Source organism: Pteronotus mesoamericanus, unplaced genomic scaffold, assembly GCF_021234165.1.
Source record: "Pteronotus mesoamericanus isolate MK-2021 breed Mesoamerican mustached bat unplaced genomic scaffold, CSHL_Meso_final contig_22, whole genome shotgun sequence".
NCBI classification, from domain to species: Eukaryota; Metazoa; Chordata; class Mammalia; order Chiroptera; family Mormoopidae; genus Pteronotus; species Pteronotus mesoamericanus.
Window position 1 is genome coordinate 9,076,200 of NW_026555090.1, and position 22,870 is coordinate 9,099,069.

Below are 22,870 nucleotides of genomic sequence, written 5' to 3' on the forward strand. Positions count from 1 at the left end.
ATAAGAAAATGTATACTAGATAAACTCATTCTCAAATACTATATAGAAAAAAACCCTCAGGAATCTGTTCATGGGCTATGAAATGGACACCCAGATAGCACTGGCTAAACTCGTCAGGGAGGTAAACTCCATGTAGACTCACTAGGGTCAAACGATGCAAGTATGGGCGAGTGAATAAATACAGGTGCAAGTTAAAGTAGACTGCAGGAAGTTGATTAGTTTGAGCTCAGAGTTTCTGGTCTTTGATTTTACTCGCCTGCCTATGTCAGAGTGTTATTTTTGTCTTTTTTTTTTTAAACCCAAACCCCACAATTGAGGCCTCCCCTTCATTCCTGATTTCTTATACCCTGATGATTCTTCTGCTTGGACCTAGCCTTTTGAGGATCCAAAATCAGTTGGAGCCACGACGAGCTTCGGCTCACAGCTCAGCCTTGCCCTCCTGTTTCCCTCCCAATTTCTGATACCAGCTGTCACAGATCTTTCAGCTTGGTCTTTGGAGAAATGTCATTCCCTTCTCTGCCAGTCTGTTTGGTATCTCCAGTGACTCACAGAGATTTCCTCAGTCTCCTCACAGTAAGTTACTAATTCTGGGCTCCTCCAACTTTTTTGTTTGCTTCCCTGATCTGTGGGTTCCTCCCACATTTTTGTTTGCTTTTATAATTCTTGATATCAGTGTGGGTTGCCTTGTCACGGAGGTAGTTTGGGGCGGGGGTGGGGGTGGCGGCGGCAGCAGATCTTTCCTTTAGGTCATGACCTACAGGAACACATTGACCAGACGCCTTAGCCAAACTTTAAAATGTTGTAGACGTGCTCCCTATGGCACATTTGTCATTAACGCTAGATTGTTACCACAACACATGTACTGTTGGGGAACTGGGGTTCCCCTGCTAATGAGAACTTCGGAGCCCTGCAATAACCGGCGCATTCCCACAAGGTCGGGGTGCCTGACCAGGAGCCGCTCCGGTGGAACCTGCTGATCCTCTCTGTCCTCCTGGAGCGCTGACCTCTTTCTCTCCCTCCTGTCCCCTTTGCGCACTCTTCCTCTCTCGCTCCCAGCCAAGCCCTCTGCCTCCTCTCTCTCTCTTCCCCATCCCTCATTCCCAGGAGTCCTTCTGCCCCTGCCTTTCCTCCTCTTTTCTCTTCCTCCTCATATGTGGCCCTATTAAGGAGAGAAGAGTATTGTCAGACGTCAGTTTGGACTAGCATTTTCCTTTAGACAGACATTAATGTGGCAATCATGCAATTGAATGTGTAGCTGTCATGTGATGGAATCTTAGCTTTACCTTACAGATTACTAACCATTATTCTAAAGCAGAGAGCCTTGATGTGAGGCTTTGGTCTAAGCAAGCAATGGGTGACTAATCTAGGGCATTTGGAGACTTGTTAAAAAAAGTCTCTGTGTAACAATGTCTCTTAGAAGACAAGCCGTGACTTATAAGGCAATGACACAGCTTCTGATTGAAAACCCTACTGCCCTTTATATTTGGGGGCATTGCTAAGTCTCACAATTAGTTAAATCCTTGTAAAGACAAGGAATAAAAAAATCATTGCATACTCCACTGCTCTGTGACCATCTCAAAGGTGACATGATTAACTCGGCTGCAGTGGGTGGCTAATTGGCTGACCTTTAATCTTCACACCGCCAGCTATATTGAGGATTATAGGGAACAGGAAGTTATTCAGAGGTTAAGATGGTAATTATGTGTCAGGAATGGCATATTAACACGCAGACCAATTGCTAAATTCAAAAGTAGACGATGATAATGAAATGTAAACATTTCATTTAAATTTAATTTCAGATATTTACTTTTTCTTTGAACTGCCAAAAAAAAAAGTATGATACTTCCAATTTGTATTTCATATCACTGTATTAGGAACCAAAGTAGACAAAAGAAAAATTTACATTAAATATTACCTCAAAAGTACTGTCCCTCCCACATTTTAAATCATTGAATGTTTTATTGCATTTTAAAGCTTGGTTTATAGGAAGCACAGTTTGTATCTAATAGTACTGAGAGTTCCTAAAGAATCACTGATTTATACTTAATGTTTTATAAAGTTATTAACGCATGACCAGCCTACTCTTCTAGAAGTAGGAAATTGCTAAGGAATATATATACACCTGCATCACTAGCCTGCTCATGTGAGACAATGCAGAAGCCATAATAATTTATCTTATGTCCCAGAAATACCCTAACTTCCTAGGTTTTCTGACACGTAAAAGAAGTGCTGAATCAGGAAAGCTTTGCTTTTCTGTCCATTTCAGTGAGCACAAGGATAGTTGAACCAAGGCGTTATTAAGTACAGTCAAGAATATTAAAATTCCCTGCTAATTTAATAAAAAAATAGTTAAAGAAGCAAAAATGTTGTGATAAATAGAAACCTTCTTTCATTAAGTAGATATTTATTGAGTGCCCACTATGGACCAAGCAATAGTACTGGGTATGTGGTAGCAAAAAAACCAAAACAACCAGAAACACCTAGTTTGTGCATTTGAACTGTGTACAGTTCAGTGAGAGAGACAGAGATGTATTAAAGAATCATAAATAAGTAACTTCAGCAAAAAAGCACTGTATATTGTGCTTTGAGAGAATATCAGTGGGGAGCTAGTTTACCTTGGGACCAAAGCCTAGCCCAGTGCTTGATAATATTTGCTCAATGAAAAAAAATTTATGTTGTTTTCTCTATCATTTATAACCCTAGCACAGAGTAGAGTATACAGTAGGCACTCAGTAGATTTTTGTTGATAAAGGTTGACTAAGTCAGGATATGATAGGTGAGGCTTTGATAATGAAATGAACCTGGGACTCTCAGTAGTCTATCCCACAAAAGCTTTCTGTGCCTGCCCCATACAGAGTCTGGTGGTGCTCCAGGTAAGCAGCCTTTAAGTCGGGACTCAAGGATTTAGGCCGTTTTCATCTTATGGCTGTGCTCCCTTGACACATGGCCTCCATGTTCACTGTGACAGGAGAAGCGAGAGAGTGTGGAGAATTTGCACCCCTCTTATATGCTATAGACTGGAATTTTCGTACATACAGCTCATTGGCCATAACCAGTCACATGACTTCAACCTAACTGCAAGGGAGGCTGGGAAATGTAGTCTTTGTCCATGTTCATGAAGAGGAAAATGAAATGGGACTTGGTGAAACATACAGCTTTGTCTCTCCCTTACTCATTATTTTGGGTCATTTGATGAAACAGTAAATAACTTTGGTAGAGTGTGGCCATCTTCTTAGCAAAGTTTAGAATCTGAAGTTAATAGAGGCACATGATGTGAACTGAGAGGTGACTTTGATAGGATTGTTCATCTCTTGTAATGTTCATTCTTAAAGAGTTCAGTGAGCCTTGGTTGGTGTGACTCAGTGGACTTAATGCTGGCCTGTGAACCAAAGGGTCGCTGGTCCAGTTCCTAGTCAGGGCACATGCCTGGGTTGCAGGCCAGGTCCGCAGTAGGCAGGCGCACGGGAGGCAACCACATGTTGATGTTTCTCTCCTCTCTTCCTCTTTTCCTTCCCCTCTCTCTAAAATAAATAAATAAAATTTACAAAAAAAAAAGTTCAGTCAGAGAGGTGAAACATAAACAAAAACAAAGAAATCCACAACACAAGAGAAATGAGGTGTAAAAGGGGCTGTATAATGAAGACTACAAGGAGGGATTTTATTTTTGGAGCAGAGAAAGGAGGAGGACTGAGTAAAGGGTCTGCAAAAGCATCAGTGCTTATGGTCCTTAACCCCTCTGCCCAGCCATGGAGTCTGGTTTAGGCTAGTGTAGCAGTTCGGATGCCCTCCGCCGCAAGTAACAGATAACCCTTCTCAAAATGGCTTCATAGGGAAAATCATTTTCATGTAAGATGTTCCAGATTAGAGAATTGAGCGGGGTGGTCAGTTCTACAGTCCAGTGAGGTTGCCACAGAGCCAAGTTCTCACTGTCTGTGTGTTTTGCTTTTCTCAGAGTGTTACGTTTATCTTCTCATTGCCTCCTCTCGGACACACTCCAAGCAACAATAGGAGAGGAAGAAGGGTGCGTTTTGCATAAGTAATATGTTCACATGGCTAAGAAATTGAAAAAGCATGTAACAGTATTCAGTGAAAAGCCTCACTCCCACTGTGTCCCCTATCCCTTGACATAAGTATAACTGTTAATTTTTGGCATATCCTTCCAGGGTTCTCTGAAGTATATACCAGAACATATGAATATATTATCTTATTTCCCTCCATCTTTTACATGAATGATAGCATATTATACATACCATTCTACGTCGTTCCTCTGTCCTCCAATCAGGTATTGTAGAGATCTTCCCCAACCAGCACATAGGGCTTTGTCATTAGTTTACATAGCTTTATAATATTTTATTTATGCACGTACCATAATTTCTTTAACTACTGTCCTTTAAGAGAGATGTGTGTTGTTTTCAGTCTGTTACTTTACACACATATGTATTTAATACATATATTTTTCTATTACAAAGATACAGTGGTTAATAACCTTATATGTAAGGTATTACATATGTGTGTAAGTCCATTTCTAGATAAATTCTTAGAAGTAGGAGGGCTGGATCAAAGGGTATCCTTTTATCATCCATAGAACCAACTGAGCCTTGGGCTAGCAATTGCTGTGATACCTGCCCTCTAGTCTCCCAAAGACAGTGCTGTTAAACTTTTGTGTCCTATTCCAATCTAACAGTTGAAGGTGGTTTTAGTTATTTCTTAGTAGAGTTGTGTAGTTATTATATATAATTACAGCGAACCAAGGTTATAAAGACATTATCCTGTGCTTTTTTTTTTTAGTACTTTCATAATTTTATTTTTTAACTGTTAAATATTTGATCCATTTGGAAATTGATTGGGTGAAGAGTATCAGTCCAACTTTCTTCCTACTTGGCTGACCTTATTTTTTTGATTGGCCACATTTAAAAAAAAATTTTCTTATTGAGTAATCCATCTTTTTTGGACTTTGTAAGGTGTTCCATCCATTCCTTAGTCTATTCATGGTGCTAGTACCATTAATTTTGAGGCTTTATTGTGTTTTATTACATAATAGGGCAAGTCTTCTGTCACTGTACTTGTTTAAGAGTTTTGCTTTTTTTAATGTAAACTCTAGATTAGCTAATCAAATTTCAAATGTTTTTTATTTTTTATAATTGGGATTACATTGAATCTTGAAATCCTTTATAATGTTGCATAGTCTGTTCACAAACAGGTTAGCAGTAACGAGCTGGTAGTTTCTCTCCTCAGAAGATTTTGAAAGCTGGACAACAAAGAAATATCAAATGAAAACAATTAAAAAGAAGCTATTTATAATAAACATTAAAAACATGAAATAACGTAGGAATGAATCACATGAAAGACACACAAAGCCTCTACATTCAGAACTATAAATATTATTTAGAGAAATTAAGGAAAACCTAGTAGAGGAATATACTATGGTTAAGAGATCAGAAGATTCAGTACTGTAAAGGTGTCAGTTATCTCAAAATTGAGCCAAAATGGATCTGTAGAGTCACCGGCCTGTCTTTTGCTCTGTTTTTGTTTGTCACTTAAGCTGATTCTGAGGTTTATGTGGCAAGGCAATGAGCCAAGGAGAGCTAAGGCAGTTTCGAAGAACAAAAGGCCTATGGACTCTCATAGTGTTATCTGGTCCAACCTTAAAGCTGCAGTGTGGTGTTGGCAGAAGGACAGGCAGTTAAACCAGTGGAACAAAACAGAGCCCAGAAACAGTCCCACACATGTATTGTCACTTGATTTATGACAAAGCTGACACTGCAGTGCAGTGGAGAAAAAAAATGATCTCTTCAATAAGCAGCATCAGGTCGACTGGATAGCCATATGGGAAAAAAGGAATCAGCCTCTGCTGTCGTCCTCCGTAAAGGTCAATTCCAAAAGGATGGTAGGTCTAAATGTGAAAGGTAAAATAGCTTTTACAAGAAAGCAGGAGAGCATCCTCTGTGGCTTTGGGATAGGCAAAGATTTCTTAAACAGGACAGAAAAAATGACTAAATATGAGGGAAATGCATAAGCTGGATTTCATTAAAATAAGAAATTCTGTTTAATAAAAGATACCACAAAGAGAGTGAGAAGGCAAGCCACAGAACGGGATCTATATTTGTAGCACATTTATCTGGCTCAGGAGTTGTGTTGGCACATGTGAAAAACGCCTGTAATCAAGACAGAAAATTGGTAAGCAGAGTTACTTGAGTTGGACTTCACCAAAGAAAATACTGAATGACTGACAAACATATGATGAAAAGGTGTCTGACTTCACTAGTCATGAGAAAGTTGCAAACCAAAACCATGATGTCATATTATTACACCTACCAGAATGGCTGAAATTAAAAAGGCAGACAAGTCAAGCGTTGCTAGGTTATGGAGTGACTGGAATTCTCATATATTACTGGTGGGGCTGTCAATTGTACAAGTGCTTTGGAAAATTCTTTGACTATATCTCCTAAAACTGAGGTGCACAAAAGACACATTCAAAACTGCTCATAGTAGCATTATTCTTAATAGCCCTACCAGGAAGCAACTGAAAGAACATCTACAGTATAGTGAATAAATACATCATGGTATGCTAGGCAGTGATACTACACAGCAAATGAGAAGGCATGATCTGCAGCTACACACCGCACGATGGACGAATCTCAAAATGTTGAGCGAAGTGAGCCAGATGAGAGTACTTACTGTGTGATTCCATTCCTATAAAGGCCAAGTTATTTCTGGTGTTATAAATCAAAAAAGTGTCTCCATTTGAGGACTTCATGACTAGGGGGGACACGAGAGGTCCTGGAGTTCTGCTAGTGCTCTGTTTTTTGTCTTGGGTAGTGATGAACTGAGGTTCTTTTTGTGAATTATCTTTGAGCTATTCACTTAGGATTTTTCTGTTTATATGGTTTTACTCAAATTTAAAAATATGTGTGTAAGTACATATGAAGCCTGTCCAGAAGGTATCCAGCTGTATAATATGAAAAATAGAGACATTTATTGAAGAAAACACAAGATACAGGACACATGGTACATAGAACAATGAGGCCTCAGTCCCCTTCAAAGTAGGCACCTTGGGACCTCACACAGTTCTCCCACTTGCCATCAGCTGCCCTGTTGTATTTTCCTGAATCTCATCGATGGTCTGAAATCTCTTCCCTTTCAAAGGTGATTTTAGTTTGGGGAAAAGCCAGAAGTCGAAGGGCATCAAATCTGGACTGGAGGGGGGCTGAGTCACCTGGGTGATTTGATGTTTTGCCAAAAAACTCTGAGTGAGACATTATGCATAGGTGGGCATGTTGTCGTGATGAAGCTGCCAATCACCAGTTGCCCATAGCTGTGGCCTTCTGAATCACTGAGTAGTTTCTGCAGAGGAATGTTCAAGCTTAAGGTACAATTTAATGCAGATTCATTGATCTACTTGCTCAGTCATTTTTAATGTGACTGCCACACAGCACACATGAGCACTTTAATGGCATCTACCAGCCCCACTGACTAGTACAGTGGAGTCGTCATTGTTCACACATGCGCATTCCAGTCCAGTCTCCTTGGTTGCCAGGTTACATCGATGTCACACAAACCGTTCTCATTATATTAACAATGGTTGGACCTTTTGCAGACAGACCTTGTATACATGCATATGTTTTTATATAGTACTCACATGTATTATACATATATATGTATGTGTGTATATACTTATACATTTCTATATAAATATAATATATAATAAAAGTAATAATGTATACTGGTAAGCATATATGTATATAACCATATATACACATACACACGTGCAAACATACATATGTGTACATACCAACACACACACTCACACTAAGAGCTATGTTCTGAACAGACCACAAGATGGAGATGTAAGTCAATAGAAGGGGAAAGTTACTCAAATCGTTAGTACCAGTTTCTAGGTTTTGAAAAGGTAGCATTTTTCTCCCTTGAAAGTGAGGGGAGAATGTGAAGGTTGCTTGTACTGCCTAATTTTAGAAAAGGACCCGTCTCACTTTTCAGTTCTGACTTTCTCCTTCTTCCTTCGCGTGTGTGACTGCAAACCCGTTTGTCCCTTTTGCACGCCTTCTCGGTGACTCTGTAGAGACACTCGCCCCTCCACACTGTTTATTCTTGTTTCTCTCTCTTCTTCTTCCTTCCTTGCCTTTTCCTTTCATATCTTCCTCTTTCATTGTTCTTCCCCCCTTGGAAAAAAATGCTTAATGTTGGTGTTTTTTGATGTTAGTTTTTGTTTCCCATTCTTAATTTTGGAAGAAGAGGGTTTGCGTCCTCTTTCTAATAATCTTCACTTACCACCTTTTACTTTTGTGGGTGTTCATTCCCCTATTATATTCCCTTCCCTTGTACCACCACCCCATAGAGAAATGACTCATCTTTATTGGATTTAAATCAAATTACCAATATGATATATGTTCATTATAACAAGTCAAACGAACCTGAAGTTAATAGTTTCCTTTTCTTCCCCTCTGATGCCATTCTCCTAAAGTAGCCAGTGTTAACTGTTGGGAGGGTGTCCTTCCCCGTGTGTATCTGTGTTCACACAAATAATTACAAATACATTTACATAAATGTGAGTTTTCCTTTTCTGGGTTTTTGTGGTTTTTTTTTAATGAAAACAGACTTGTACTATCCATACTCTGTAATTTCCTCTTTTCATTTAAATTTTGGCATTCCTCCAAATCAGCAGATCTCACAAAATGTTTTTTCAGTAGTTACATTATTCCACTATAAGAATATGCATTTACTTTACAACTGCTCCCCATTTGATGGATATTGGGTTGTAGAGTTTTTTGTCATTACAAACAACGTTAACAGCAAATATCCATAAAGAATGGGTGGCTTCTCTCTCTGTAGGACAGAGTCCCCAAAGTGGGGCTACTGGGACAAGAGGTGTGTGTATCCAAAATTTAACAGGGACTGTCGTGTCTGTGCGTGAACGCCGTAAGCCCTCTGACGCTGCAGCAATGACACACGGGCCCGTTTCCCTCCGCGCTGGCTGCCAGCGTGCGTGAGAGAACTTGCTGGGTTTTGCTGAGCTGATGAGTGAAATACGGCATTTTGTTTTGAATTACAGTCCTTAACTACTGGTATAATTGTGATGTTTGATAAGGAAAATAAAAAGATTTGGTACCACTCTATGCATTAATTTTAAATTACAAAAATCTCGGAGTTTAAAAGTGGAAATTCCAGTCTCTGAAGAAGCAGGAAGAAGAAAGAGGAGTTGCCAATACACACCATATTGTAAGTGAGTTATGCTGATTTTTTGAAAAGCCTCTTTAATACTTTTCAACTTGTGCTTTTTGTAAGTGAAATTTTTAAGAAACTGCTAAAAACATTTTTTTCCTTTATTGAAAAGAAAATAGTTTTCTGTGTCTCCATCCCTCTCTTTTTTATTTACCGAACACTTTCATGTATTACTTTATTTGACCCTCATAATAATTTTTAGAGGTAAGCAGAGAAGGGATTACTTTTTTTGGTTTACAGCTGAGGAGACTGGTTCTTAGAGTAGTCATTGGCAGAGAAAGAACTAGAAAGCCTTTCTGTCCTTTGCCGTGGCTTGGGCTCTCGGGCCTTTCTCTGTCTTCATTTTGGCGTCCTTTGCAGAGACCCCCATTTGTTTGCTTCTCCCTGGCCTTGCGTACTTTGCCGCCGCCTTCTTCACTGCGTCTAGAAGATCATATGATCTGCCTCCAGACATTCCAGCAGCGTGGCACAGCGTGTGTGCATGTGTCAGTCAGTGGAAGGAAAAAAAGTTTTAGTATTAGAAAACCTAGGTTGAATTTTGTCTCCCATTTCATTTTATCCAATTCAAGGTAATCATGACTTCTCAGAATATTATGAAGTTCAAATGAGATAAATACATGTAAAAGCATATACTTTTACTTTGTACAGTACTTTATAAACATTAAGAAACACTTGCTGTCACTGGTCTTAGCAAAGGAGAATCCAGCACTGACCAGCTCCTTGGGGAGGCCTTTCTATGCTGCACAAAAGAATCCGTGAACAATGCATGATAGCTCATAATTAAGTGCTAAATTGAGTGGTATGAGCCGTAAGTGATCTCCATAGACAAAGACACACATGTGAGGTGGAGGAAATGGAGGAGACCATGGAAGAAACAAGAATGGAGTTATCCCTTGTGGAGTGACTGGATTTGCACACCATATAATCTCCCGCCTACTTGTGTACTTTCTGTAATCCTGCTCTTTCTAGACCCATCATTTCCATACCAACCTGCAGTAGGTTCCCAGCTGCTGCGCAGAACTGCCCGGAGGAGCGTGCAGACCCTGGGCCCTGCCCGCAGCGGGAGGCACACCTTAGTTAGAGGCAGGGGTGCTCATCTCCCTAATCTGGGTTTCCAGCTATGAATCCGATTGAGGAAATAAAAAGAAAGTTACTGAGGTGGAAGCGATGGCTGTGGAGGCGGTTATTGGCTTCTGTGCATCTTGAGTATATATGCAGTATTCATTGACACCCTTAAACAGGCTTTTAATGCCAGCTTTGGATTTTTGTGTATCAGCTGGCAAATTCTACTGTGAATTTGTTGACACTAGTAAACACTGTAGAGTGTTTAATCCTCCTCCCTGCCGGCCAATAATTTTGGCTTCACTAGACTTGCATCTGTATCCATAGAACACTGTTAATTTGCACAATTTATTGAATATTTTAGTGCATTTAATCTTTATTTCATAAAATGAATGGGAATGGAAACACCGGTGCCAAGAAACAAAACAGCAGCTTTGACACAAAGATGGAATCACTGCGCATGCCAAACGCCTGAATGCAAATTGCCAGCCTCAGTTGAGCGCTCACTGGATTTGTCATGTAGGTGTGTTAGGTTGTGATGAACAAAGTGAAAGGCGATGCGGAGCGTTTCTTATTTAAAGTAGTGTCCAGAAAGGCACAGCTCCGGCCCCAGAGACTCCCTCGTAATAAGTAAGCATGTTGTTGACTTGCTCATTCCATTTCAAACTGTTTTCAGGAGTGAATTGTGTAATAAAGTAAGGAACTGCTTATAATAAATGGTCATTCTTGGGTTGCTTAACATTTATTTCGTAGTTGAATTTTAATTGCTAACCAGCAGATGGCTCTCAGACACCATTAATTTAATAGAGCAGCTAATTCCTCTTCCATTTAGAATTTTTATGCTTTTGTATATCACCCCTTCTTAACCCCTCTTCAGGTACGGTGGCAGTCACACTTAAGGTAGAGAGTTGTTCCTTTGGTTTTATTTGCTTGATTTTAGATCGCCTGCCTGAATAGCACACTGGGATTTCTCAGATTCAGCTTGGAGGCCCACATGATGACCTCTTTTTGACCTTTTCCACCCTGCATTTCTGTTTTTCTATGAACTGTTTGGTTAAGTTTTTAACTTAATGTTAAAACTTTTTATTGGTAAATTTGGCCAGCAATGAATAGGGACAAAATGGGATTTGTTTAAAATTAGAAAAAATATTTGATGGTTATAGATTTTAAAGATGCTATGATGAGAATTTCCTTGGGTGGTATGTAAGATATTTTCCTTGTTTGGGTTCTTACTGTTTTCGACTAATACACAATAAAGATTATTTATTCAATTTAACAAAAAGTTATTTTGAGTATTTACTTTGCAAAGGGCACAGTTTAGGCATGCATTGTCACTGAAGTATCAGCTCTCTGGGGTCAGATATTTGTCCTCTTGTTCACTTCCCAGCCCCTACTTAGGGCCTGGCACATAGAAGGTACTCAGTATTTGTAGGAAGGACAGATGGATGGGTAGGTGGATGGGATACAAAAAAAGAAAAAAGAAAAAAGAGTAGGAGAGAGTACTGGACTTAAGAAGTTAGCCATCTAGTAAGTGAGGCTACAAGTGGACATAGATCCACGGATCATGATCTTAAAGCAGCAGTTTGACTTTCGGGCTATGATGCTAGAACTGTGTTGAAATTGGAGAAAATTCTGAAAGGAAATGGAAAGTTTCCCTTTCCCTGAGTTGTGTCAGTTCCCCGTGTCACCCAGCTTGGCCGTCTTTGTCGCCTGCATCCAGTCTGTTCACCGGCACTCGCAGAGTTTTCCTCTGAATCACTGTGTGACTCCACCCATTCTTGCTGTTCCTTCTTGTCACCTCCCTCGTCCCGACCCGCGTCTCCTTCCGCCTAAATCACACCGGCCTCTGCAGCCTCTCCTCATGGTAGCCCACCTGCAGATTGTTGCCATATCTGCCTCTAAAGAATTGATCAAAGAATTGAAATTTGAGCCGCTGTGCATCTATATAAGAAACTCCCCCTGCAAAAAAAAAAAACAACCCCTTGGAAAAGGAATTACTCTTTCATACCATAGTAGCATTTCCTCAGTTCACTGACACCCTAGAAACATCTTCTCTTGTCCTAACTGCACACCTCCCTGTGGTCTGTGAATACTCACTGATATTTTTTTTCAGATAAAATAAACATTTCATATGGTCATTTTGACATCTTTTTGAAATGTTAAGAGAAGCTAAAGAAAAGCTCCTTCTTGGAATTCACTGCCTTTTCGGTTCTGTACTCAGTTGATAAGGACGCCCTCCCTGTGAACTCTAACAAGCTCCGATTACATTTGTCAGCAGAAAAACACGGGTTATCTGTGCCCCCTTCAGATATTATCATAATTTAATAATGAACATCATTTGCTTTTGGGGAAAGAAATGCAATATTTTTATAACATATCTTTAGAAGCAGCTATAATTGTTTTGGTCTTTAAAAGACAGAATCTAACCTATTTATTAATGTGACATTCATTTGATAAGTTCCATTTTCTAGACAACTTCCATCTTGAAAGAATATGGATAAAAGTAATTTATTTTAAAAAACATTTCAAGTCTATCCTAACCTCAGAAGGACAGTATTTAAGCATTTCTGTCCTTTAACTTACTTTTCAAAGGAGAAACACTACCGTTGTCCTTTTAAAAGCGGGCAGAGCTACAAGGTGTCTTAGTGACAGAATTCCCTTTCAAGTCCTATTCTGTCCATCTGCTGGAACAGTGTCAGGCTTTGTAGCTAAACTCTGAAAGGTGGGGAGCAGTTTGTTAATATTTCAATTGCTTTTTTTTTTTTAAATCTCAAAACAAAAATACCCGTCTCATTTTGTCTCTCTTGCTTAAGAAGCTCAGTGGTTTTCCTAGTTCTGTTTCATAAACATGCACTGAAGACATCTTCTCCAGCATACTCTGAGCACTGTTTATTTGGCACTAGCGGTATAAACATGACTGTCATGTGGCCTCTTTCCTTACAGAGCTCATAATTTAGGAAGGGAGACAGATGAGTAAATAACTAACTACAATCCTGCTTGATAAATGCCACGCTGGAGGTTTTGAACAAAGTGCCATGGGAGCACCGGGGAGTGATTGATTCGGGGGAAGGGGGTGGGGATAGGGATCAGGAAAGACTAAACAGCAGAAGTGACATTTGAGTTGAGCCTTAGGGGATGAATAGAATTTTGCCAGATGGACAAAGGGGTGGGGGTGGGGACCCTCCAGACTCATACAAAAACATGAGAGTGTGAAAGTTTCTGCCTTTGTCTGAGGCGTGGTGAGCAGTCTGTAGGGCTGAAGGGAGCATCGGGCATGGAAGGAGGTGTTGGCGGATGACGTCGCAGAGATCGCCGGGGCCATGTTGTAGAGCTTAAACAGGATCTGCGCCTTCGAGGGAGTCGTGAAAGTTTGAAAACAGGAAGTGTTAATGGCAAGATGTGTCAGCTTCACAAGGACAGTTCTGGCAGCAGAGTTCTAGACGCCTTGAATGAGGGTGACTGGGAGCAAGGGGACCGGTCTGAAGGCTGTGACCATCTTTTACACGAGTTGATGAGGATCAGGGCCAAGGCCATGCCAGTGGGGCTGGAAGTGAAGGCCATACTTGAGAGCCACCTCTGGGGAAGGCCTTGGTAATTGATGAGGTGGGGGTCTGGCGGGGAGGGGACAGATTTGGATGATTGGGGAACACAGTGATGCTGCCGACCAAACAGAGCGGAGGAGGGAAACCAGCTTTGGGGGTGAAAGTGGTGAATTTGATTTTTGGGTATGTAGAATTAGGAGTGGAATACCAGTGAGAGATTCCTAAAGGAAAAGCAACAAATGCAAATGTAGACCCTGCAGGGGAGTATCCTGGGTGGAGATAAATTTGGAAGTCTTTAACACAGTACCTCTCAATCAGGATGAGGGCTGGAAAGAGATGTCTTGCCAGGATTTTGTATGTGGGGTTTCGTTTTAACTATTTATGTGCTTTTCCTTCCTTCACCCCCAGACTTTTTTTTAAATTTTATTTTTGATTACAGTTTACATTCAACATTATTTTGTATTAGTTTCAGGTGTACAGCATGGTGGTTAGACAATCATATTCTTTACAAAGTGGTCCCCCGATATTTCCAATTACATTGTATCTATCCTGTTGGAGTTTGCCTTTCGCAATCGACGTTGGGTTTTGAGATCTATTTATGCTAACAGAAGTGGATTTCTTAGTCTTTATTTGTACAAACGTGTTTTTATTTTGCCTTACCTCCCGAATGATAGTTTAGCTGGTTAAATGCTCTTTATTTAAAATTTTTATTATTTTTTATTTTTTCACTTTGGCTTACTTTCATTTTTCAATTACAGTTGACGTATATAATTATATTAGTTTCAGGTGTACAATCCAGTGATTAGACAGTGCACAACTTACTAAGCGATCATCCCAATAAATCTTGTACCCACCTGGCACCATATATGGCTATCACAATATTATTGACTATATTCGCTGTGCTGTACTTTACATCCCTGGGACTATTTTGTGACTACTGATTTGTAGTTCCTAATCCCTTCACCTCTTTAACCCCGTCTCCTATGCCTTCTCCCCTCCAGCAACCATCAGGGTGTTCTTTGTATCTATGAGTCTGTTTCTTTTTTCTTTGTTCATTTGTTTTGTTCTTGTCTGTCCCGCTCTCACCCGCAGATTCTGATACCACCCTGCGAGGGAAGGGAGCTTGCCTCTCTCCTACCCCTAGTTAAGAATCCACCACCACAATGACTCAAGAGAAAGTGTACCATTGAGTTTGTGTTGGGACATAAAAAAGTGTTTAAGCACTGCTAGCACCTGTCCTTACGGCCTGAAATCAGTGGAACAGATGAAATTGCCCAGAGAGAGAGGCAATAGAGTGAAAAGAGAAGATCTGAATAGAATTTGTGAAGAATACCAATATTTTAGGGGCAGAAGGGGGAAGAGTTACCTGCAAATTACAGAGAAGGATCTGTCAGTGGGAGAGAGTGATATGGAAGAAGCCAGGGAGAAGAGGTTCATGGGTAAGGGAATCTGTTCCACTGCGACACATGAGGCCGAGCAGAGGGGCAAATACTGGAAAGAGGCTCGGCAGTAAGATTATGGGCGAGACGAAGTTTAGTAGCGCGATGGGGCAGAAGTTGGATTGCAGTGGGTTGAAGGGTGAACTGGGAGGGTCAGGGAGTAGGACTGATGAGCAGAGTTCACTCTTGAGGGGAGTTTGGCTGCAAATAGGAGTGAAAGTTGTTGCTTGAGGATTTATAGGATGGGGAACAACCAGTGGCTAAAATGACAAGATTTTGGAAGAGTGTGAGGATGAAGGCGTCTAGGAGAACAGATGGAGGTTTGCTCTGGCTACCTACTTCGGAATCAGTACTCCTAGATCCAGCCCTGGAAATTCAGCCGCTCTCCGCGGTCATCCCATGCACCTGTAAGGCTCGCGTTCCCTGCCCGCGAGACGTCACCCATGTCCTGCCCTTTCGTAGGCTGCCTTCCATCTCGCTCCCTTGCACGCAGCTAAACCTCGCCCATTCTCCAAGGCTGTCTTGAGCCTCCTTCCCTTTATGGAACCTTTCCTGAGATGGTAGAAGGAAAGTGTCCCGGGTTAAGAGTTGAACCAAGGTCACTGAGTGTGCGACCTTGAGAAAGTTACTGTGATGTTCCTTTACCTTGGTTTTCTTGTCAGTAATACCAACTCTGACTTACACGCAGTCTTGTAAATCCACAGGAAATAATTGTAAAGAATTGTAAAATTCACAGGAAATAATGTTTGAGAAATGCCTTGGGAATTAGAAAACAGCACCAGCATATATTATAATTTTCTGACTGCGCTTATTTATTTCACTCATTGTTATGTTTTTTGCCAAATAAGTTAATTCACTCAATATTTTATTCAATGCCTATTATGTCAGGTACTTAGGACATACTGACGAGCAAGACAGTCCCTATCCTGGTGGAACCTGCAGTCTTGTGCAGGAGATAGATAATCAGCAAATAGATGATGTATGATAGCAGGTGGTTTAAGTACTAGAAAAAAAGAAAGCAGGATGGGGGGCTAAGGAGTTATAGGGAAGAGTACTACCATATTTTGCCATGTGTAATGCACACTTTTTGCCCACACTTTTGAGACAAAAATAAGGATGTGCATTATACATGGGTATAATGATTATATAACGCGGCTATAATCCCCTGCAAAATGTGCACAAAAACGTGGGTGTGCATTATACACAGTAAAACATGCTATTTTAGATAGAGTAGTCAGGGAAACCACTCGGATAGGACATTTGAGCAGAGCGGAATGAATAAAGGAGAGGGCCATGTGGCCATCTTGGGGGACAGCGCCTTAGCCGTGGTGGGCGGGACGGGGCTGCAGGGGCAGAGGCCCTGGGGTGTGAATGCACTGAGTGTGTCCTAGAAACAGCAAGGAGGCTGGCGTGGTTTGCTGGTTATAGTAGAGATGCTGCACTTGAAGGGTGAATGGGGAGACATGGGAAGGTTTTGAGCAGAGGAAGCAGATTTATTTTTATAGTGATCACTCTGACAGCTATATGGGGAGTGGACTGCAGAGGGCAGGAGCAGAGGCAGGAGCCGGGAGTACTAGGGCGGAAGCAATAGAGTAAAGGAGAAAAGGTCAGATTTTAGATACATTCTGAAGGATTTGCTAACGGACTAGGAGCTGGGGGCACAAAAGATAGAGTCAGAGATCATGCCAGGCTTTTGGGCCTAAACCAATGGGTCTCTGTGGTCTTGGACGGAGAATAGGAAGATTGGGGGAGAGGAGAATGGATTTTGTGGAGAAATTGTTCTCTTTTCTCTGTTCTTATTTATGCAATTTACTACTTAATAAGAAAAATAAAAGCAGTAAAGATCTTAAAGATCATCTAATGCAGTGATTTCCAATGATAGAAAATCATCTTCTGTAGGAAGAAACGGGAGACCCGGCTTCGCCCACCAAGATGAGTCGTCCCCCTTCACCTCCCAACCCCACTATTAATGAGGGTATCTTATTCCTCAAGTTTGGCGCCAGAACTTTTGAAAACCATTGACCTACGTAGTTCACTTGTTTTATTGGCTGAAGAGGACATTGGAATTGCCCAGGGATGCAAAGCTAGCAGTTCTCTTATTTCAGTTAGTAATTGCTTATGTGTGGTTAGTTTTTCTTTTCAGTTTGATTGTAAGCTCCTTGAAAGCAAGAATTGTGTCTTAAATTCTTTCGTATATATACATATGAAAAACATTTTTTTTTTTTTTTGCCTAGGAGAAGACTGAGAAATAATAGGCATAAGGCCCAACCATTAGGTCGAGCGTGCACCTAATGAAAAGAAAACCAAGGCTTTCCTGCACAGTGACACCTGTGATCTTACCTGCGTCATTAGTAAAGGCACAGCCATCGCTGGGTTTCCCAGCAGGCTCAGGGCATCAGCAAAGAGCCAACTCCAAAAGAAAAGAGAGAGAACGGTAGTTCAGCCATGAAAAACTTCACAAAAATTTTGGAATCAGATAACCAAGAAAGAGGCATGAGGGAATCATTTGTACTGCAGTTCACTGTTGTTTTTTGTCAGGGCCTAGGACGTTTATAGTTGCAAATTCAGCCCTGGGACAGTCTTTCCTGTATGTCTGGTGGTCGATGTGTTTTGTTTTGTTTTGTTCTGTGACATGTACTTGATGTTAATATTAAATTGTGCCCATATTGCACTTTTATTCTCTAATAGGTATTGCAAATATATTTATGTAACATATATACAATTAAAGGCTGTAGCTCTAATTTGCTATTTTTTTCCTGCAATTGCTAAAACAATTTTCTTGGATTTTCTCCTTTAATAATTAAAAATAATAAGCTCCAGGTGTGGCACGAACTACCAGTGGGACATTGTGATATTAGCTTTAGGGGAAGTGTCTCCTGTCAACTCAGGTGCAGTGTACTAATTTGAATGGATGCTCATAGCTGGGACAGATGCCCTGAGGTTACTGCCTCCCCCTCTGACCCGATCTGCTGGTGTTGAGCGCTTGCTTTGCAGTGGACCATATGCGAAACCCCGCGACGCATGATTCGATCAAGAGCTGGCACCTGCATGATGCCATAAGAGTTAGAGGGTGTGCTTTGATTGTCAACTTCCTTCTTTCTTTCCTTTTTCCCTTGCTTTCTTCCCCTCTCTTCAATAATAATGAAATTGAATGATTATTTTAGGGAATAAAGCTGCAATCTTGACATCGGGGTCAACCAAGTCAAAGACGCACAGCTGCCTTTCCGGCGAAGTGGAAGAAGCCTGTACTCCTGTTCGCACGGTTGAGTGCTTGAGTAGAGAGACCAGCTCAGTGCTTAAAATCTTAGTTTAAGGAATCAGTAATTTTCTTCCAGTTTTGTATCAGTTTTTTGTTGATACGTATCATATTCTTCTATAGGTTCTGTAGTGCTAAGCTAAAAAATGAAATCAACATAGCCTTTTGAGATATTCTCATTTATTAAAAAATTATATTTCAGTGCCTCCTGTGAATACAGTATAGTAATTGGTAGAACAGTAATAAATAACATTTACTGAATGGTTATTACCTTCCAAGCACTGCACTGTGCACAGATTTTGCTCATTGCTCCTCCCGACCAGAATGAAAACAGCACTCATAACAAAAATACATACTTTGTAAGGGTAGAGATTTTGGTCTGTTTTGTTTATATTCTGTTTTTTCCCTTCTCTCCAATGCTGAGAGCAGTGCCTACCACATAGTAAGTACTAAGAAAACGTTTTCTGAGTAAATGGATTATTAGGCTTATTCCCCAGCAGCCCTCTGAGACACGTTACCATAGTGCTGGTGGGTGGCAGAGCCAGGATTCGAACTTATGCTGACAGCCATTCGCTCTGTGTTGTGGAGCAGTGTGCAGTCCTGTCGAGGGTGCTTTTCATTTTCTGTCGTCTGTCTAGTAGACCTGAGGCTCGCTTATGTAAAAGGTTCCACAGTAGGGTAGCAGTTATTCGTAGACAGTACGAGAGATGTGAAAAGAAAGGGCTAGAAGAATTACAAATAATGTGAGTGAATACATATAAATGGCCTGGAGCTTTACCCACACATAACAGATGCTTAATCCATGTGAGTGGCTATTGTCACTGCTACTACTGTCATGTCACCATTGTCATTATCATCATTTCTTGGGAATCCTGTGAACTCTAAATGGAGTGGCTGTTCGCATCTGGGTTGAAGAGGTCAGAGATGGCTTCATGAGCAAGATGGCCCTTGTGTCTGGGAGGGAATGTGGGCACGTGGGGACAGGAGAGGAGATGCTTGAGATGAGAAGAATCCTGTAAACATGGGACTGAGGCTGCAAATGTGTGCACCCTGTTCTTCAGGCAGCAAGGAGACCAATATGTCTGGTGCAGAAGAGGCATGTAGTTTACTAGAGGGAGTAAAGACTACGCTTGATGATTCAGCATTTGTTTATTATGTTATGAATGCTACATTTTACTCGTTAAATTGGATTTGAAACCCTGCATGGGTTTCTATCTGTGAGCTACCAAATACCCATTGATAGAAAATTATACGGTCATTTTTAAATGGCTATAATCTGTGGTCACAACATTGTATCTTCTTGAGATGAAATTTGTGCCTTTGATGTCACATAGCCTGTGAGACAGACTTTGTCCTGATAAAAGGGCCGCTTGAATTTGGCCTTGTGTTTTTGTAATTTAAGACCCTCAGTTATGAATATTGACTCAAATGTATCTTGGTGGATTAGTGGGAGTATTACGCGCTGCCATGGCCTCCTTAACAGGCTGTAACTCTCCAGAGGACTGGCCTTGTGCTTTCCTCATCCCCGTGCCTCGTCCAGCACCGCACACAGTTGCTGGCATGAATGAAGGATGCAATAAATTGTGGCTGGATTGAATTTTCAAAGCGTTCGAGGCTGGCCACCTCTGCACTTGTGGGAGTAATTTGCAGCAGAGCTATATTTTTTGAGCTATGTAACACATTTGATCTTGTTCTTAGGTCCAGCCTGATGACGGGAGGGGCTAAGCGAGGCGTCCCAAACCCTTGGCTCTTTGAGGAGCCGGAGGAGACCAGAGGCTTGGGTTTTGATGAAATCCGGCAACAGCAGCAGAAAATCATCCAAGGTACTGAATACCCAAGGAGTGTGGGCTCAGAAACCTTGTCAGGTTTTTACCGTAGTCTTGGGTGTTCCTTACACCCACTGAAGATCAGAGGGAGGACTGTTGGTTTCATAAAGCCCTTGGCAGTTTTGTGCCTCAGGATACCCAAGCATTGGGCAAATGATGTCATCCATCGAGGTAACTGTGGGAGGTAGCGACTTGCTCCCGGGAGAGAGCGTGCGGACCGCTCCGAAGCTGCAAAGCCCGGGTCAGTCTGAGGCGCGCGCCCCCTCCTTCTCCCCACAAGTGGGAATTTATTCTCCAGACACAAAACTCTATCTTTTTCTTACATAAAATAAGTCCGTTTGGCCTTTACCTTCAAGTTCATCTTGCCCAGTGGCTTTTAAACCTAATTATTTCTGTCACTGTCTATATTTTTTAAATTTCAGAGGTAATGCATGATTGTTACACAAAGTTCAAACAATACAGGGATGTATAAAATGAAAAGCCCTCCATACTACTTCTCCAGTATGTAAACAAATTGATGTGTATTTCCTCAGGCCTCTTTCCTATACATATATATTCAGTATACACCCACATATTTTGCATAAATGGGATTATGATATATGTAATTCCACAGCTGTTTTATTTTTTACTTAATATGTGTCATGGACTTTTTTTCCACATCAGTATTGAAATATGTTCTCTTTAATTCTGCTTTTAAAAACAGCTCTATGGAGGTATAGTTGCCATTATTACAAATAGCACACAAAGCACATGATTCCGGAAACTTTGACATGTGTATGTCTGTGAAACCATCACTATAATCAAAATAATGAACATAACGATTGGTCCCCAAAGCTTTCTTCATGTCCCTTTGTAATTCTTACTGTTGTCCCTCCCCCAGTCCCTAGACAGCTGCTGATCTGCCTTCTGTCACTCTAAATTAGTTTCTATTTTCTATGATTTTGTGTAAATGGAATCATACAGGACTCCTTTTGGGAGGAGGGAGCCTGGCTTCTTTATCTAAGAATAGTTATTTAAGATTCATCCACCTTGTCGCATGAGTCAGTATTTCATTCTTTTGTATTCCACAGTGGTGTTCCATGGTTTGAATTAACCACAACCTGCATCCATTCACATGCTGATAAGTATTTCGATATTATAAATAAAATTGCTATGAATGTTCATATGCAAGTCATTGTATAGACATAAATTTTCATTTTCTTTGGTAAATACCTACCAGTGGAATGACTGAGTCATTGTAGGTGTATATTTACTTTTAAAGAAATTGCCATTGTAGTTTCCAAAGTGGTTGTACTCTAGTACATCACCGCCAAAAAATGTATGTCTTGTAGTTGTTTCAGATTCTTACCAAAACTAGGTATTCTTTTTAATCTAGTCAGTCTTTTTAATTTTAGGCTTTTTAAAAAAAAATATTTTATGTATTTATTTTCAGACAGAGGGGAAGGGAGGGAGAAAGATAGGGAGAGAAATATCAACGTGGGGTTGCCTTTCCTGCACCCCCTACTGGGGATCTGGCCCACAACCCAGGCATGTGCCCTGACTTGGAATAGAACCAGCTACCCTTTGGTTTGCAGGCCAGCACTCAGTTCACTGAGCCACACAAGCTAGGGCTAATTTTAGGCATTTTAACAGGTGTGTGTTGCATTTCACTGTGGTTTGGATGTGTATCTCCCTGATGACTAATGAATCTTTGTATGTGCTTCTTTATATCAGCCTGTCTTCTTTGATGAAGTATATGTTCAAATTGTTTACCTACTTTTAAATGGGTTGTTCATCTTCTATTACTGAGTTGTAAGAATTTCCTTATATACCATTTTATATGTTATTTGTCAGATACAATTTTACGAAACTTTCTCTCCACCCATGGCTTATCTTTTTCATTATTTAATGATATCTTTTAAAGAGCATAAGTTCTTAATTTTTATGAAATCCAATTAGACATCTTTAACTACCTAAAGCTACAAAGATTTGCTACTTTGTTTTTTTTATAGAAATTTTACAGTTTTAAGTGTTACATTAGGTCTGTGATCTATTTTGAGTTAATTTTTTATTTAAAGAGGTACAAGTAATTCAGGTTTTGGTGTTTTTTGTTTGTTTGTCTCTTTGTTTTTGCATTTGGATGTCTATTTGTCCCAGCACCATTAAAACAAAAAAAAAAAAGGACTATCCTTTCTCTACTGAATTACTCTATGTTGTCAAAAATCGATTGACCATGTATGTGTGGGCCTATTTCTGGACTCTTCACACTTTCCCATTGATCTTTTTATATATCTTTATATCAGTGCCATACTATCTCAGTTATTGTATCTTTATAAGTTTTCAAGTCAGGAATTATAATTCTTCCAACCTTATTTTAAAAATAATTTTTTTTTGGAAATGCTGGGTCTTTTGCATTTTCATACGAATTTTAGAATCTGCTTTCAATTTCTCCCAAAAAAACCCTCTTGAAATTTTGATTGGGATTACATTGACTCTTTAGTTAAATTGAAAAGAATCGACATTTTA

General features: G+C 40.4%; 1 protein-coding gene across 1 annotated transcript in view; it reads left to right on the forward strand.

Moving 5' to 3' along the window:
- STX8 (syntaxin 8) overlaps positions 1 to 22,870 on the forward strand; it is a 242,399-nt gene that overhangs the window by 32,671 nt on the left and 186,858 nt on the right. Inside the window, exon 5 of the mRNA XM_054571252.1 lies at positions 20,238 to 20,362. Within this exon, the coding sequence (XP_054427227.1) occupies positions 20,238 to 20,362 (125 nt within the window). The remainder of the gene's footprint in view (positions 1 to 20,237; positions 20,363 to 22,870) is intronic.